The sequence below is a fragment of the Herpailurus yagouaroundi genome, unplaced genomic scaffold (assembly GCF_014898765.1).
Source record: "Herpailurus yagouaroundi ecotype Mexico unplaced genomic scaffold, PumYag 195, whole genome shotgun sequence".
NCBI lineage: Eukaryota > Metazoa > Chordata > Mammalia > Carnivora > Felidae > Herpailurus > Herpailurus yagouaroundi.
Window position 1 is genome coordinate 7,074,079 of NW_024412426.1, and position 15,878 is coordinate 7,089,956.

General features: G+C 37.2%; 1 protein-coding gene across 4 annotated transcripts in view; it reads left to right on the plus strand.

The window, feature by feature from the left end:
* The window catches only part of CEP350 (centrosomal protein 350), a 155,709-nt gene that overhangs the window by 38,747 nt on the left and 101,084 nt on the right, over window positions 1–15,878 (plus strand). For all 4 annotated transcript variants that reach the window (XM_040446480.1, XM_040446483.1, XM_040446481.1 and 1 more), the window contains exons 8-12: window positions 3,004–3,117; window positions 6,671–6,817; window positions 8,305–8,963; window positions 9,741–9,862; window positions 13,682–14,742. In XM_040446480.1, coding sequence (XP_040302414.1) covers window positions 3,004–3,117; window positions 6,671–6,817; window positions 8,305–8,963; window positions 9,741–9,862; window positions 13,682–14,742 — 2,103 coding nt within the window. The remainder of the gene's footprint in view (window positions 1–3,003; window positions 3,118–6,670; window positions 6,818–8,304; window positions 8,964–9,740; window positions 9,863–13,681; window positions 14,743–15,878) is intronic.

The window sequence follows — 15,878 nt, forward strand, 5'->3', positions numbered from 1 at the left end:
TTTTCTCATCTGTAAAAGAGGGATAATAATAATATACCTCTATAGGTCAGTATCTTTACAGACCAGTAGAATGATGTATGTCAATGAATTCTTTAAGAAGTCTGCCTGGGGGTGCCTGGGTAGCTCAGTTGGTTGTTATCCAACTCTTGGTTTCAGCTCAAGTCATGATCTTGTGGTTTTATGACTTTGAGCCCCATGTCAGGCTCTGTGCTGACCACGCGGAGCCTGCTTAGAATTCTCCCTCTCTTTCTGCCCCTACCCTGCTCGTGCTTTCTCTGTCCCTCTCAAAATAAATACATAAACTTAAAAAAAAAAAAAGGGTCTGTCTGTTGGGGCACCTGGGTGGATCAGTTTGAGCGTCCAGCTTTGGCTCAGGTCGTGATCTCAGCGTTTTTAAGTTCAAGCCCCATGTGGGGCTTGCTGCTGTGAGCACAGAGCCCACTTTGGATCCTCTGTCCTCCTCTCTTTCTGCCCCTCCCTCTGCTCATGCTATCTCTCTCTCTTAAAACTAAACATTAAAAAAAAAAGTCTGTCTAGTAAGACTGCCTTCTCTTTCATGGTGGTTGAACTCTGTCCATTAGCTTCTAGCTAGGACTGACCCATCTACTTGTGTTTTAGGTTCCATTTACTCTTGTAAAAGTTTAAAGACATCACTTTGTCCTTATTTCCTTTCTTTGGCATCATCAAATTTTCCCTCTCCTCAAGGTCATGCCCATCAACAGACTGTTTGCTAACATGCTGTTATCTCAGCCATCATAAAAGAATACTGCTTTTGGCCCTACTCTCTTCAGTTATTGCCTGGTTTCTCTCCTATTTGTGGCACAACTTCAGAAAGTTGCCTTATACTCATTGTCTCCGGTTTTTCTCCTCCCTTTCACTCTTGAACCCTTTTCTATTTGGGTTTTGCTCCGCCTTCTCTGTGGACGGCTAATGTCAAGGTCATCAGTGACTCCCACATTGCTAAAGCCAGTGTTTGATTCTCAGTTGTCATCTTGATCTCCCTGTGACATTAGACATGATAGATTACTTCTTTCTTGAAACGCTTCACTTGACATCTAGGGTTCCTTAAGTGTTTGGTTTTCCTCCTGAGTCTAGCTACTCTTTTTCAGATTTTTTTTTTTTTTTTTTACCTAATTAACTCCCTGATATCTGAACATAGTCCTGCCCAGGGCTCATTACTTGGGTCTGTCTATCCTTTTTTTTCCCTTTCTTTTCTCTTCTCTTCCTCTCTCTCTCTTTTTTCTTTTTCTTCCCTTACTACTACTGCTACTACTACTGTTTATTTATGTACACTCTAGGCAGGCTCGTCTAGTCTCAGGACTTCAAATATTTTCTGTTGCCGTTGATTCCCAAATTTATGTCTCTGGCCCAGACTTTTCCTCTGCACTCAGACTTGTAGCCAACTGCTAATTCTACCTCTCCCTTTGGATATATAATGGATTTCTCAAACTTAATAAATCCAAAATGGAGCTAACTAAATGGGGTCATGATACCCCCTTAAACCTACTCCTTTGGTAGTCCCTCTAGCTCTGTTAATTCTATCTTTCTACTTCAGGCCCCAGATCTTGAGTCATCCTTGACTCCTCTATTTCTCTCAGACCTTATGTTTCATGTTGTTCAAAATATATCTAAAATATAACCACTTTCTCCACCTCACCACCTTTCTCCAGAGAAAGAGCAGAGCTCTATATGTATTTTAAAGTTTACATTTCACTACTACCTAGGTCCAAGCCACCATCAGTCTCTTGTGTGGATTATTGCAATAGCCCTCTCATTGGTCTTCCTGCTTCTGCCCTTCTAGTAAGCCCGTTATCATCACAACTGCTAGAGTAAGCTTGTTAAGATTTAGTTTAGATCATATCACTCCTTTGCCCTAAAACTTCCAAAAACCTCTCGATCTCATTCTTAAGTAAAACCTGAAGCTCTTTCAGTGACTCGGAAAGCCCCACACAATCTGGCCCTCAGTTATGTCTCTGACCGTGGTTCTCTCTACTCTGTGTTCATTTCACGGACACTGGCCTGCTTGCTGTTTCTCAGGTATGTTCCTACTTTAGGACCTTTGACTCACACTTCCACTCTGTTCAGAGTGCAGAGCTCTATATGTGTTTTAAAGTTTGGGGAGCCTGGGTGGCGCAGTCGGTTAAGCGTCCGACTTCAGCCAGGTCACGATCTCACGGTCCGTGAGTTTGAGCCCCGCGTCAGGCTCTGGGCTGATGGCTCAGAGCCTGGAGCCTGTTTCCGATTCTGTGTCTCCCTCTCTCTCTGCCCCTCCCCCGTTCATGCTCTGTCTCTCTCTGTCCCAAAAATAAATAAACGTTGAAGGAAAAAAAAAATAAAAAAAAAATAAAGTTTACATTTCTTCAGATCTGTAATTGAGGTTGATTTTCAAGTTTATATGTGTAGCTAGTCTATTTCCCCAGATTGGAATTTAAAAAAATTAGTGAGTAGTAATTTATATGTGAAATGGCTTGACATATTTCACGAGCATAACCATAAAAGGGTTAATATTTGGGAATATTATTTTATGAAGTTTTATTCTGGAAGTTCATGAATATCTCAGATATGTAGGAATTTTTAAATGAAATAAGAATCTGTGAAAGTACTCACCTGTGAGATTCTATAAATGATCCAACCCTGGCTTGGAAAGCATTACTTTTGTAACTTCTTCCAGTTTGTGAAATTGTGAAAATGAGGAAAATTTTTCGAGGGTTTTCTGGAAAACAACAACAACAGCAAAAAAACACAACAACAAAACAAAGCAAAAATGAAAAACAAAAAATGAAAACTTAGAACTCAAACTGTAGGGGTAGTTAGTGGTAATCTTTAGACCTTTCCATAAGAGGAGTTGGCATTGGTAGCTTATGGGTCACAGAAGTAGCCTCAGCGAAGATTTTTTCCCCCCTACCTGAATCATGCTTTATGCTGATTTTTCTTACCGGGAAGAGGACGAATGGGTGGGTAGGAATCATTATAATGTTTGCTATAAGTGTTTCTGCTTTTCAGATGATATCTCTATGAAAGAGAAACCTGCTGAAAAAAGTAAAGAGAAAAAAGTGGTCAAGCCAGTGCGAAAAGTCCAAAAGGTAACACAGTTATCAAGTCCAGAAGGCAAAACAGGTTGGTTTTCTCAATATCATGCCCATCCCCATTACATAATACTGAAGTGGCATTCTATATGGAAATAAGTGTTTTTTTTTTTTTTAAGTTTATTTATTTTGAGAAAGAGAGAAAGAGCGCATGCATGGGGGAGGGACAGAAAGAGAGGGAGAGAATCCCAAGCAGGCTCCACTGTCAGCAGGAGCCTGACATGGGGCTTGAACTCACGAACTGTGAGATCATTACCTGAGCCAAAATCAAGAGTTGGATGCCTAACTGACTGAGCCACCCAAGTGCGCTGGAAATAAATACTTGTTAACCAGATGTTTTCATTGTTTGGCACATAGAAAAATTCAGTACATTTATATATCATTATTTTGTATACATGTTTTATTGAGGTATAGTTGATATAGAATAAGCTGTACATATTTAGAATGTTAGTTTGATGAGTTTTCACATATGTATGTACTCATGAAACCTTATGTTCACCATAATAGTAAACATATCTCCCCAGCCCAATTGTTTAATCATTATTTTTAATAGAAATTAACCAGATTACAGGTAATGACTTTTATGTAGTAAACTTTTATATATAAAGGGATTGCCTATGACTGTCACTACATCCCTTCACTTACTCTCAAAAGAGAATAAATGTTGCATGAGAAAAATATAACAGTCCATGCCAATACTGGTCAGGCCAGACTCTAAATAGATCAGGACTGAGAAAAAGAGAATTCCCTAGTTTTGTAGTTATTAACACTTCAGGCCTAGTCTAGGTTGCCTGCATTTATAACCTGTTCTGTTCTGTTACGTCTAGCTTTGTTCTTTTGGTGAGTAAGTTAATTTTAGTGTCCCTTGGTTTCCCCGTATGTAAAATGGGAAAGCAGTAGTATTTTTCTCACAGGGTTGTTGTGAAAACTAAAATAATTAATACCTAAAAGCATTCAGTATGTAGTATTTGGCACATGGTAAGCACTCAAATGTTAGGTATGATTCCATTAATAATAATTATTATTTCTGGTATATTGAAAATGGTTATTTAGCTGTCATATTTATGTTAGTGAGTAATTTGGCCTGAGAGAGTGGAGGAAGTTGAGAATTTGTCACTTTCAGTTTGGAGACATTCAGAATCAATCATTCATTCATTCATTATGCAGATATTTTTGAGCACTTTATACGTGTGACGCCCTGTGCTATACTAAGCTTAGGCAATACAGTGGTAAGCAGGATACACATGGCCCCTACCCTCTTGGAATTTATAATCTGGTCAGGAAAACAGTAGATAGTAGATACACAGTTATAATAGAATGTGACTAATGTATGATAGGGAATTATAGGAACATGGAGCAGGAGTGATGAGGCACTGGTGTTTTTTTTTTTAATATATGTATTTTAAGTTTATTTATTTTAAGAGAGAGAGAGAGAGAGAGAGAACGAATGGAGGAGGAGCAGAGAGAGAGAGAGAGAGAGAGAGAGAGAGAGGGAGATAGAGAGAATCTCAAGGGGCTCGATGTCACGAACCATGAGATCATGACTTGAGTTGAAATCAAGAGTTGGACGCTCAACCGACTGAGCCACCCAGGTGCCCCAGAGGCACTGGTTTTTAACCAGACACTTGTTTTTCTGATCATAGACTAATCTATGGAATGTGAAGTAACAGATTTTGTGACACCCATTGTTAACCTCTAGATGTCAGAATGACCCTGACTATATACAAATCAAAATTTTATAAGAACGTGAATTATCTGAACACAAACTAAGCTAAGTTTTACATTAAAAAATATGTCAAAGTGTTATTTTTATGTGGTATTATGTAATACTCTTGCCAGGGGCATAGTTTGAAATGAAGCACTGGGACCGTTGTAACTTGTAAACACTGATCTTGGATTGTGTTTTTCCAGTTTTGTGGTAGACTAATTCCCATGTATGCACTGTGCAGTGACTGACAGAGAATCATTAAATGTGCTAAAGCTGTGTTAATAGTTTATCAATAACTGAAAGTCCCCTTTTACCACCAGCGACTGCAGTGAGACTATTCTAGAAAGCCAGAATTTAGAAATAACCACACAGCATATTCAGAAGCCAACATTTATAAATAACTACCCAGTATATTCATGGTTGCTTGCTTTTGATTCAGAAATCAAGAGAAGCTGAACTCCAAGAGAAGCCTGTTCTTTCATTTTGCCTAAGAACATAGTTTCTTATAAATAGATTGAACAGTAGACTTAAAGCCTTTTAAATATTTTAGATCGCTTAAGGTTAATAACAAGGTGCAAAAGCACTTAAAAAGTAAACACGGATTCATAATTCATGTTTCTTAATACTAGATGTTTTATTAAAACTGCGGTTTAATTGAAACTTTTAAATTGAAGCCTTTTTAAAAGAACTCTAAATTGGATGTCCTTTATTACAAATGCAATAAAATAGCATTACAGAAAGCTTGAAAAATGAAGAAAACAGAAAACCACTACTCTCACTTAAAGTACTAGTGTTTTGTTTATTTCCTTCCAGTAGTTTAAAAATCATAATAGTAGGTGATGTAATCATTGCATACATAACATTTTGTCTTTTTCTCTTAGCATTGTACCACCAGAACTTTTTTCTTATTTCTTATGGAACTTATAATTTGCAATAGCCACACAGTACTCCACCTGTGTTGGTGTATGATGATCTAATTTTAATTTTTTTACAGTCTGAAAGTAGTAAATGAAGAGTTTTTCTCTTAATCAACAGCTGTGTTTATTGGACCATACTTTCACGAACTTTTATAATGAGGGCAGTTTATACTGTTGGCGATGTTTGCTTTTTGAGTGTCATTGTTTTATGCATAGAAAAGTAATGTACAGTTCTGCTATGTATCTATAAAATATAATGTGAAATTCCTTATAATACCATTCCCTTAACAGTAATCACTGGTAACTGTGACATGTTTCTTGGGATTTTTTTCCTACGCTTAGCTGAAATCATTTGTTTATTCAGCAGACATACACTTTACTATGTGCCAGGTACCGTTGGTAAACCAAACACTTACTATACTTAAGATATGTTTTTTGTTGTGTGCCCAAACTGTTGAATTCAGTGCTCTGCTTCTTGAGGATTCAAGAATCATTAATGTTTGGTACTTAACGTCCAAAGCATTTTTTTTTCAATTTTTTTTTAATCTTTATTTATTTTTGAGAGAGAGACAGCGTGTGAGCAGGGGAGTTGCAGAGAGAGAGGGAGACACAGAATCCGAAGCAGGCTCCAGGCTCTGAGCTGTCAGCACAGAGCCTGACGTGGGGCTCGAACTCACAAACTATGAGCTCATGACCTGAGCCGAAGTCGGATACTCAACTGATGGAGAGCCACCCAGGTGCCCCATGTCCATAGCATTTTATACTTATTTGAGATGTGTGAATAAATCAAGATTTAAACTGCTAATTAATTTTGGGGACATTGGGTTAAAAATTAGGTTGTAAACCCTCTGACTTTGGCATAAGATCAGCATAAGATTAATTACAAAACCTGTATGGTTGAGTAGATATACTTGAAGTTTTAAATTCAACCTGGTATGTGTATGTATATATTTTTTTAGGTAGCAGTCGTCTGATAAGTACATCTTCTTGGCGAGATGGACAAAAATTAGTAAAGAAGATTCTGGGGCCTGCACCCAGATTGGAGCAAAAAGAGCGAAGAACAGCATCAAGTGACAGAAGTGGAAGAGAAAGAACTACTAAATCTGGTGAGTAATTAAATTATTAAATTAAATTGTTTCAGTAATTAAAATTGTTGAGAAAAGCAATTAAAGATTGCTTGTATAAGTACGTAGAGAAGGTGAAAGTACTCTTGAGAATGCTTTCGGAATTTGGTTTATAATTGTGAATGTAGCTCAAAAGAGAAGAACTGTTCTATTGGGCTTGTCTGTGGATAATTCCATATATAGATGTTATGATGACTTTTATTAAGGATTCTATTTGTTATGTTAATTACATTTAGCTGCCAGCTGCATAGAAAAGCATCATTTAATTAGGTTTTATTAGACTTTTAGGGACCTTAAGAGACTAAGTCCGATTTGTCTTTCTCTACACAAACATAGGCAGACATTCATAATATTGGCTTTTTTTATTTGACAGATTAGGAAACAGGCCCTGAGAGAGAAATGATTTTTTTTCTCAGGGTATATATTCAGTGGGTGGCAAAATTTGATCTAGAATCTAAAACTCTTTGGTTTGACCCTCAAGTCCATTACTTTTCTCTTTGTGAAGTATCTTAAATGCTCTTTGAGATAACTAGTTACTTGTTTCATGAACACTAATTTTGGGAAATGAAATAGAAGTTAACTACAGGCCAGCTTTCCTTTTCAGGAACAAAATTTGCTTTAATTAATTTGAGCTTCTGGAATGGATTCAGTAAGAAATGCAATCACAACTATAATTTGGGATATAGAAATCAATATATACTTTGTATTTACTCCTCTTTACTTTCACTAGCTTATAAATAAACTCATATGCATTCTTGGTTTAAAATCAAGCCATGTCAATAAGCATTTAGATTTTAAAATGATTGTTTTTCTATCTATTTAATTTTTTTTCTGTTATTCATTGGAGAGTTGTGGTAGCTAAACATTGTTGGGTTTTGAACTCCTGATTTGATGGTTTGGGGATGGAGAGAGATAGTAATATTAAATATGTACATGGGAGAGAAATAATAATTCTGTATTAATACTTAAGTATTCACATCAACAATAGATTTGTCTTTATTTTAGAAATATTAAAAATGCGTTGTTTAAATGCCAAGGAAGTATAGTTGTTGTCTTTGTTTTTAAGTTTATTTATTTATTTTTGAGAGAGAGAGAGTAAGCAGGGGAGAGGCGGAGAGAGGGAGAGAGAGAGAATCTCAAGCAGGCTCCACACTGTCAGTGCAAAGCCTGACTTGGGGCTTGAATTCACGAACCATGAGGTCATGACCTGAATTGAAATCACAAGTCGGACACTTAACTGACTGTGCCACCCAGGCACACTGGAAGTCTAGTTTTTTAAAAGATTGAAATTATTCTCCTCTAAAAAAGGTGTTTTTTTTTCCCTTCTATTATAGTCTTTAAACAACTTTATCGGATACTTGAATTTGAGTTTAGAATAAAGGAACATTCCCTAATTTTGTCCTTACTGCAATAAATCTTAGGAATGAATTTAGGATTTTCATACATTGCTAACAGTTCATATTTTGCAGGGGGTCATATTGGAAGAGCAGAATCTGATCCTAGATTGGATGTTTCGCATAGACATCTTCCACGAAACTCAGAACGTTCGAGAAGTAGAGCTCGGTCTGAGACTAATACAAAGAAATTAGCTCCATCTCTTCCAGATAATAAACAGGAGGACAATACTGCCTTAAATAAGGACTTTTTACCTCTTGAAATTCGTGGAATTCTTGATGACCTACAGCTGGATTCTACAGTTCAGGCTGCCAGGCAAGAAATAGGAGAGTTACAGAATCCGAAGTCATCAGCACCAGTACAAGCTCCTAGGAGTCACAGCCCAGTAAAAAGAAAACCTGACAAAATAACAGCTAATGAAGATCCCCCTGTTATTTCCAAAAAGCGCCACTATGACACAGATGAGGTACGGCAGTACATTGTTAGACAGCAGGAGGAAAGGAAGAGGAAGCAAAATGAAGAGAAGAAGGCTCAAAAGGAGGCCACCGAGCAAAAGAACAAACGATTACAGGAGCTCTATCGGAAACAGAAAGAAGCCTTTACTAAAGTCAAAAATGTGCCTCCTTCTGAGCCATCAGTAACCAGGCGACTGCAGGAAACTTACTCCAAATTGCTACTAGAAAAGACCTTGCTTGAAGAGCCGCCTCACCAACATGTCACACAGGAAACGCAGGTAATAGTAGTGTCAGAAATACAAAGGGAAGTAAGTCATGATTGGAAAAACCTGATTCACCACTTTGTTGCCATCATTTCGAATATTCAGACAGATACCCAGACGGTATTTAATAATGATGATCTTTTCATGAAACTTATTGTGTGTGAAGAGTGATTTGATAAATATGATTAGAAAGAAGTGCTCAGTTTAGCATTTCCTAGAGTGAGTGTTCCTGATCTCTGTTCAGCTCGTCATTGTTGTTAGTTCCATCCTTGCCTAGTTTTCACTGTGTTACTGAGCATAAAGTTAGATGATGTTCATAAAAGCCTAGTTTTGTGATCTGTGCGGAACCTAGAGAATATTCTATTGCATGTGATGATTTTACGAGTATTGCTCTTGTTTTAAGAATAACATTCAGTACGTGCCATGTACCTACCACAGACTGTGTTAAAGGCTTTATAGGGTAAAGCTTCACTAAATCCTCACAACTCTGAGAAGGTAAGTACTATTACTATTTCTAGACGAGAAAACTGAGGTTTAGGAAGAGTATTATTTCCTTCAAATTACACAGTTAGTATTAGGTGCCCTTCTTGGATTTCAGATGCAATTTTGCTGTTAATTGTAATGGCTGCTTTTTAAGACAAACTGAATTTGGATTGGTTTTATTTTAGGAGAAAAAAGCCCTCACATTTCATGAATCTTTGTAAATTGAAGTGAATTAAAACTAGTCTTATGTATTCCCTGAATATATCTTTGGGATGGGGGTCAGATGAATTTGCTGTCCTTTTCTCCTAGACCAGACCAGGGTATCAACCTTCTGGAGAATCTGACAAAGAAAACAAAGTCCAGGAACGTCCCCTAAGTGCATCTTCCAGTAGTGACATGTCTCTGTCAGAACCTCCACAGCCTCTTGCAAGGTAAAAAGGGGAGAATGAAGTATGATTAAGATTCTTTCCATGAAATTTAGTATAGTGGCCTAAGCTCAGTGAATTCTGTTGACTGACCTTCCTGTGTGAGCAAGAAGTTTATTTAGAAATTGGTTAGTATCTTCTGGTGGATACTTCAGCATGGTGTACATCTGTACTTGCTGCATTCCCGATTCTGTTGTTCACTTTTACCTGTCCTTTAATATCCAACCGAAATGTCAGTTTCTCCCAGGGATCCTGCGATTGGAAGCACTCTTGCTTTCTCTGAACTAAACACGCAATAAACGTTTGCTGGATGAATGAATCAGAGTGAAGTTAATATTTTAAAGGATTTGTGGTGAATAATTTTCAAAAGGCACATCTGTGTCCATTACTATTCAGAATTTCTTTAGATGACTCATTCCATTTTATCCATCATCCCTTTCAAAAGTTGTATTTAGATATGCATATGAACACGTGAACAAGGGCTGGATTGCTGATCAAGGACTATTTTACTTGTTTACTTAAAATTTTTTTTCTTGCTGTAATATATTGTTTGCAATGAAGTAAAAAAAAAGTATGCATGGAATTTGAGGGGATTTTGAGTTCATATGGTTTTAAACAATTTAAAGTAACCATTTTGAGAAGAGAAGCATTTGGAACTCTTTTGGGAGAATGCACAAATAAAGATCAAATCACATCCCAATTTGGGTCAGTATACATGGTCCTTTCACCCCATTGCCCCCCAAAGAATAAAAAGGCTGATAAGAATAGCTAACATTTATTGAGTACTTGTTAGTTTCCAGGCACTGATCTACATACTTTGCATATATTAGCTTATTTCTTCTTGTAATTCCTTGAGTTGGGCATTATTGTTATTCCCATTTTACGGAAGAGCTAATTGAGGCCTAGAATTTAATTTTCTCCAAGATCAAAACATTAGTGGTGGAGAGGGATTTGAACTTCAGTCTGATTCTAGAAACTCTGTGCTTTTAACCACTCTACACACTGCCTCCCAATAAGTTTCATATGATTTATTTAAAGTTGTAAATAACCTTTCAAATTTCAAGCATAAATAAACTTTAAAGTTTTTTTTTTTTTTTTTTGAATTTGAATACCTTCAGTAGGTGTACTCTTCAGTTCATCTCAGCCCCATTATTATTGTCAGACATAGTCTTCTGGCTTCATGTCTCCTGTTTTACCTTTCCTGGGTTTCCTTCTAACTCTAAACAAGTTAGCCAGTATTAAAAACAAATCAGATGTAAACAGATAAATTATTGTTAGCTTACACATGTTCCTTTCCTTTTTTTTTTTTTTTTTTAAGGTTTATTTATTTTGAGAGAGAGCGAGTGTGCACGAGCAGGGGAGGGGCAGAGAGAGAAGAGAGACTGTACTGTCAGTGCAGAGCCTGACGTGGGGCTCGATCCCACGAACTGTGAGATTGTGACCTGAGCTGAAGTCAAGAGTTGGATGCCTAACCAGCTGAGCCACCCAGGCACCCCTTTCCTTTTTTTTTAATATCAAATTTCTTCACCTTGAGATATGTAATCTTTTGCCTCCACCATCCCTCTATCCATTTCTTAGGTTCACCATTTCTGTTAGTAGTCTCACCATATCTCAGTTACTTTATGCTTGGAAGCATGGCATTACTTTTCCATGCCCTTTTTGCCCCATGTTCTTCATTAGCTACGTGGAAAACTCCAAATTACGTACCTGACCCTGAAGACCTTGAAGATCTAGCTCAAGTCACTTCCCTTGGCTAGCAGAGTTTATTGTTTTCTCTCCACACTCTATTGAACTTTATATGTCTTTATATTAGTACTTATGACATTGTAGTTTAACTATTTATTAGTGTCTCATCCCTGCTAGATCTTAGAAACTAAAGAGTAAGGATTTAGTCTTAACTGGATTAAGTCTTTCCATTTTTGTCTCCCCTGTGCCTCTATCATCAACATAGTGCCTGGCACGTAATTGGCATTGAAATACTTGAATTTAAAGATCTTGGATTTTTACTTAGCAATATCTTTTATGTTTATAACTTCATTTTTTGGTTCTTCATTTGTTTTTAAAGTTTATTCATTTATATTGAGAGAGAGAGAGAGAGACAGAGAGAGGGAGGGAGGGAATCCCAAGCAGGCTCCTCCCTATCAGTACAGATCCCAATGTGGAGCTCAAACTCATGAACTGTGAGATCATAACCTGAGCTGAAATCAAGAGTCAGATGCTTAACTGACTGAGCCACCCAGGTGCCCCTATAACCTCCTTTGTATTCACATTACTGCTAGCTTAGTTTGAGGCCTAATAACCAACCGCACACTTCATATTTTGTGGCATAGAATCTATGCATGAGTCTTCCTTCATTCCCTTTTTATAGCAGCCCTTCAACACCAAAGATTGCTATTATACAACCTCTAACTAAACCTTGCGTGACATGCTTTCCATGCTTTTCAGTTCTCTTTTCACTCTGCTTCCCCTCCTCCAGGTAATTCTTTTGTATTTACTTTGTAAGGCTTCCCATTTCTCCATACTAGTTTGGTTGCAGCCTGTCCAGATAACTTTGAATCATAATTTGATTTGTTGGGTTAGCCATGCATCCTAGCTTTCTGTCACCTGTGAATTTTATAAGAATATCTTTATGTCATCATCTAAAAATAATGGACAAGACCAAGGACAAAACTTCAAGTTATTTTTTTATAAGCATCTTCTTAATAGTTTACATTGAGCTTTAATTGTTTTTTATAATATCTCTAAATATACAGAATGTCCATGGTCTGGAAATGTAGGTGAATTATATAATGTCATCTAGGACATCTTTGTTTGGTTTCTCTATTTTATGGACAACCTTCTCTGTATTGTATATTCATAATGGGTATTCATAGTTTTGCATTGGTATTCATGGTTTGATGTTCTTTAATTTTTTTTTTTTTTAGAATGAAATTATAGGGGTGCCTGGGTGGCTCAGTTGGTGGAGAGTGTGACTCTTGATCTTGGGGTCATGAGTTCTAGCCCTATGATGTAGAGATTGCTTAAAAATAAAATCTTGAAAAAAAAGACATCGTAATAATTTCCTTATTTCTTCAGTATGTACAATGTTAAACATAAACATTTATTAAATATTTGTTGATTAGAATAATGACTCATGCCTATGTTAGTAGTTAGCAACCTTAAGCATTTCTCTTTTATATAACGTTATTTTTACTTTTTTTTTTTTAATGTTTATTTATTTTTGAGAGAGACAAAGACAGAATGTGAGTGGGTTAGGGGCAGAGAGAGACACACACACACAGAGTCCCAAGCAGGCTCCAGGCTCTGAGCTGTCAGAACAGAGCCCGACGCGGGGCTCGAACTCACGAGCCGTGAGATCATGACCTGAGCCGGGACGCTCAACTGACTGAGCCACCCAGGCGCCCCATATATAACATTATTTTTAAAGGAAGGGGTAGAGCCAATGTTGTAAAGAATTTTGTTCACAGAGTTTTAAAGGTTATAAAGCCTTCTCTTTAATTAATAGTTTAAGAAATATGTCTTAGTTGAAGAAAGCAGTTTGCATGATGACATTCCATTTTTATGAAAATAACAATGCCAGAACACAACACACACATAGAAAAATATTTGGAAAAGATATAATTCTAAATGAAATATTAATAGTGCCTATTTCTCATTGTTTAGCTATGAGAGATCGCTGTCTTTTTTATCCTCTTTGCCTGTCCTTTTTTTTTTTGGTGGTGAGTATGTGTTACTCTTACGAGAAAAAAAAAAAGAAGTTAAAAAAACTGGTGGCTTAGTCATGAGTTACTGTCTTAACTAACATACTGTGACTTTCATTTCTAGAAAGGACCTGATGGAACCTACTTGGATGCAGCCTGACAGATTGAGCCCACGAGTCCACAATTCTCAACCACAGCCTCTTGCTGGAACAGCTGGAAATTTACTCTCCCATCTCTTGAGTCTAGAGCATGTAGGAATTTTGAATAAGGATTTTGAATCTATTTTACCACCCAGGAAGAATCATAATATGGCCTCAGGGCCATTAACTTTTACACCTCAACCATATCTGACCTCACCAGCTGCTCATCCAGATGCCTTGTTAAAACCTAGTGCCAGCCAGTATAAAAGTAAACTGGATCGTATTGAAGCCTTGAAGGCAACAGCTGCTTCTCTGTCCAGCAGGATTGAAAGTGAAGCCAAGAAATTAGCTGGGGCTAACATTAACTATGGGTCAGTATGGAGCACTGAGTATGATGTACAGCGAACACCCCAAGAGGATGGATCTTGGACGAAGGCTCCAAGTCCACCTATGAAAGAGGATACTGAAGATGTTTTCTCTGCCCGAATTCAAAAGATGATGGGAACCTGTGTATCTCATGCAACTTTTGATGACGATCTTCCTGGTGTAGGCAACCTTAGTGAATTTAAAAAGCTTCCTGAGATGATAAGACCTCACAGCGCCATATCAAGGTTTAGAATGCGATCCCCCGGTCCCAAACCAGAAGGGCTGCTGGCACAATTGTGTAAGAGGCAGACTGACTCTTCTAGCTCTGATATGCAAGCTTGTTCTCAAGATAAAGCCAAATTGTCTCTTGGCTCCAGCACAGATTCAGTCAGTGAAGGGCCTCTTCTTAGTGAAGGGAGCCTCTCTGAAGAAGAGGGAGGCCATGATGGACAGCCCCCATTGAAGGTAGCAGAAATCTTAAAGGAAAAGGAATTTTGTGCTGGTGAAAGAAATGGTTATGAACCCATCAAAGAATTTCAGAAGGAAGCTGAAAAATTCTTGCCACTTTTTGGGCACATAGGTGGTACACAAAGCAAAGGACCATGGGAAGAATTGGCAAAGGGAAGTCCACATAGTGTCATTAATATTTTTACAAAATCCTATCAGTTGTATGGAAAAGGTGAGAAAAATAACTAAGCCTTGTGCTATTTGTGTGTTAAGATAAATCATTTAATAATTCTGTACAAGATAATACTTAAGTACAAATTTTCATTATTCATTATGAGGATAGTGGGGACTTATTGTCTAAATTAGTCTAAGTTAATCTAAATTATCTGCAGGCTTCCACTAGAGTATTGCAATTTAATCTTTAAAATTTCATTTTTTAGTTGTTACTGTCATGAACTATAGTTGATAGGTAGTTGTAGAAATTTTGGTCTACTTCATAGGTGGTGTTTAGGATAGGTATGTATCAAATATACACTAGGTTTTCTGTGACCATGGGTATGTATTTCGATAGAAAATAACTGTATTTCCTAATATAGTGATTGGTGAGTCATTGGGAATATAGTGGTCAAGAACTGACGGGCAACTGTAGTAACATTTCTAATATGGAAACTACTACTGCTTGTTAAACCTAATTTTAAAAATATTCAGACTTCGAACAGCAATGTAGCTATATATTGGGGTTGTGAAACAATTAACTTCTAAAGTTTCTTTCTTCTCCCTGATAGACTCAATTCCTTCAAATCCCTTTCTCTGTTCTTCTACTGTAGGTGGATGCTACTCATTTTATGCTAACATAACCTTAGAGTTTCCAGTTCAGAGAATGAGGCTGAGCCTTAAGTCAGCTATTGATATCTGTGGGTTTTTTATTTCTATTCTACACAGTGAGCAACTTATTTGATAAGTGAATTGATTTCATCTGTTCATTTAGGTTTAACTGGGTATTGCAGTGCATTTTTCTAGAATTCGTATTTAGCTACTTTGTTTTGATCTTGTGCAGACCTATTACATGCTGTTGGTCTCTTTTGTTTAACACTTATTTCTATATTAACACTATTTCTATATGGGGTATTTTAAAAGTATTTTTGATGAAAGCAAAATGCTTTTTATTTTTTAATTTTTAAAAAATTTATTTATTTATGTATTTATTGGGGGGGTGGGGCAGAGTGTGAGTTGGGGAGGGACAGAGAGAGAGGGAGACACAGAATCTGAAGCAGGCTCTAGGCTCTGAGTTATCAGCACAGAGCCCGACACGGGGCTCGAACCCACGAACTGTGAGATCATGACCTGAGTTGAAGTCAGATGCTCAAG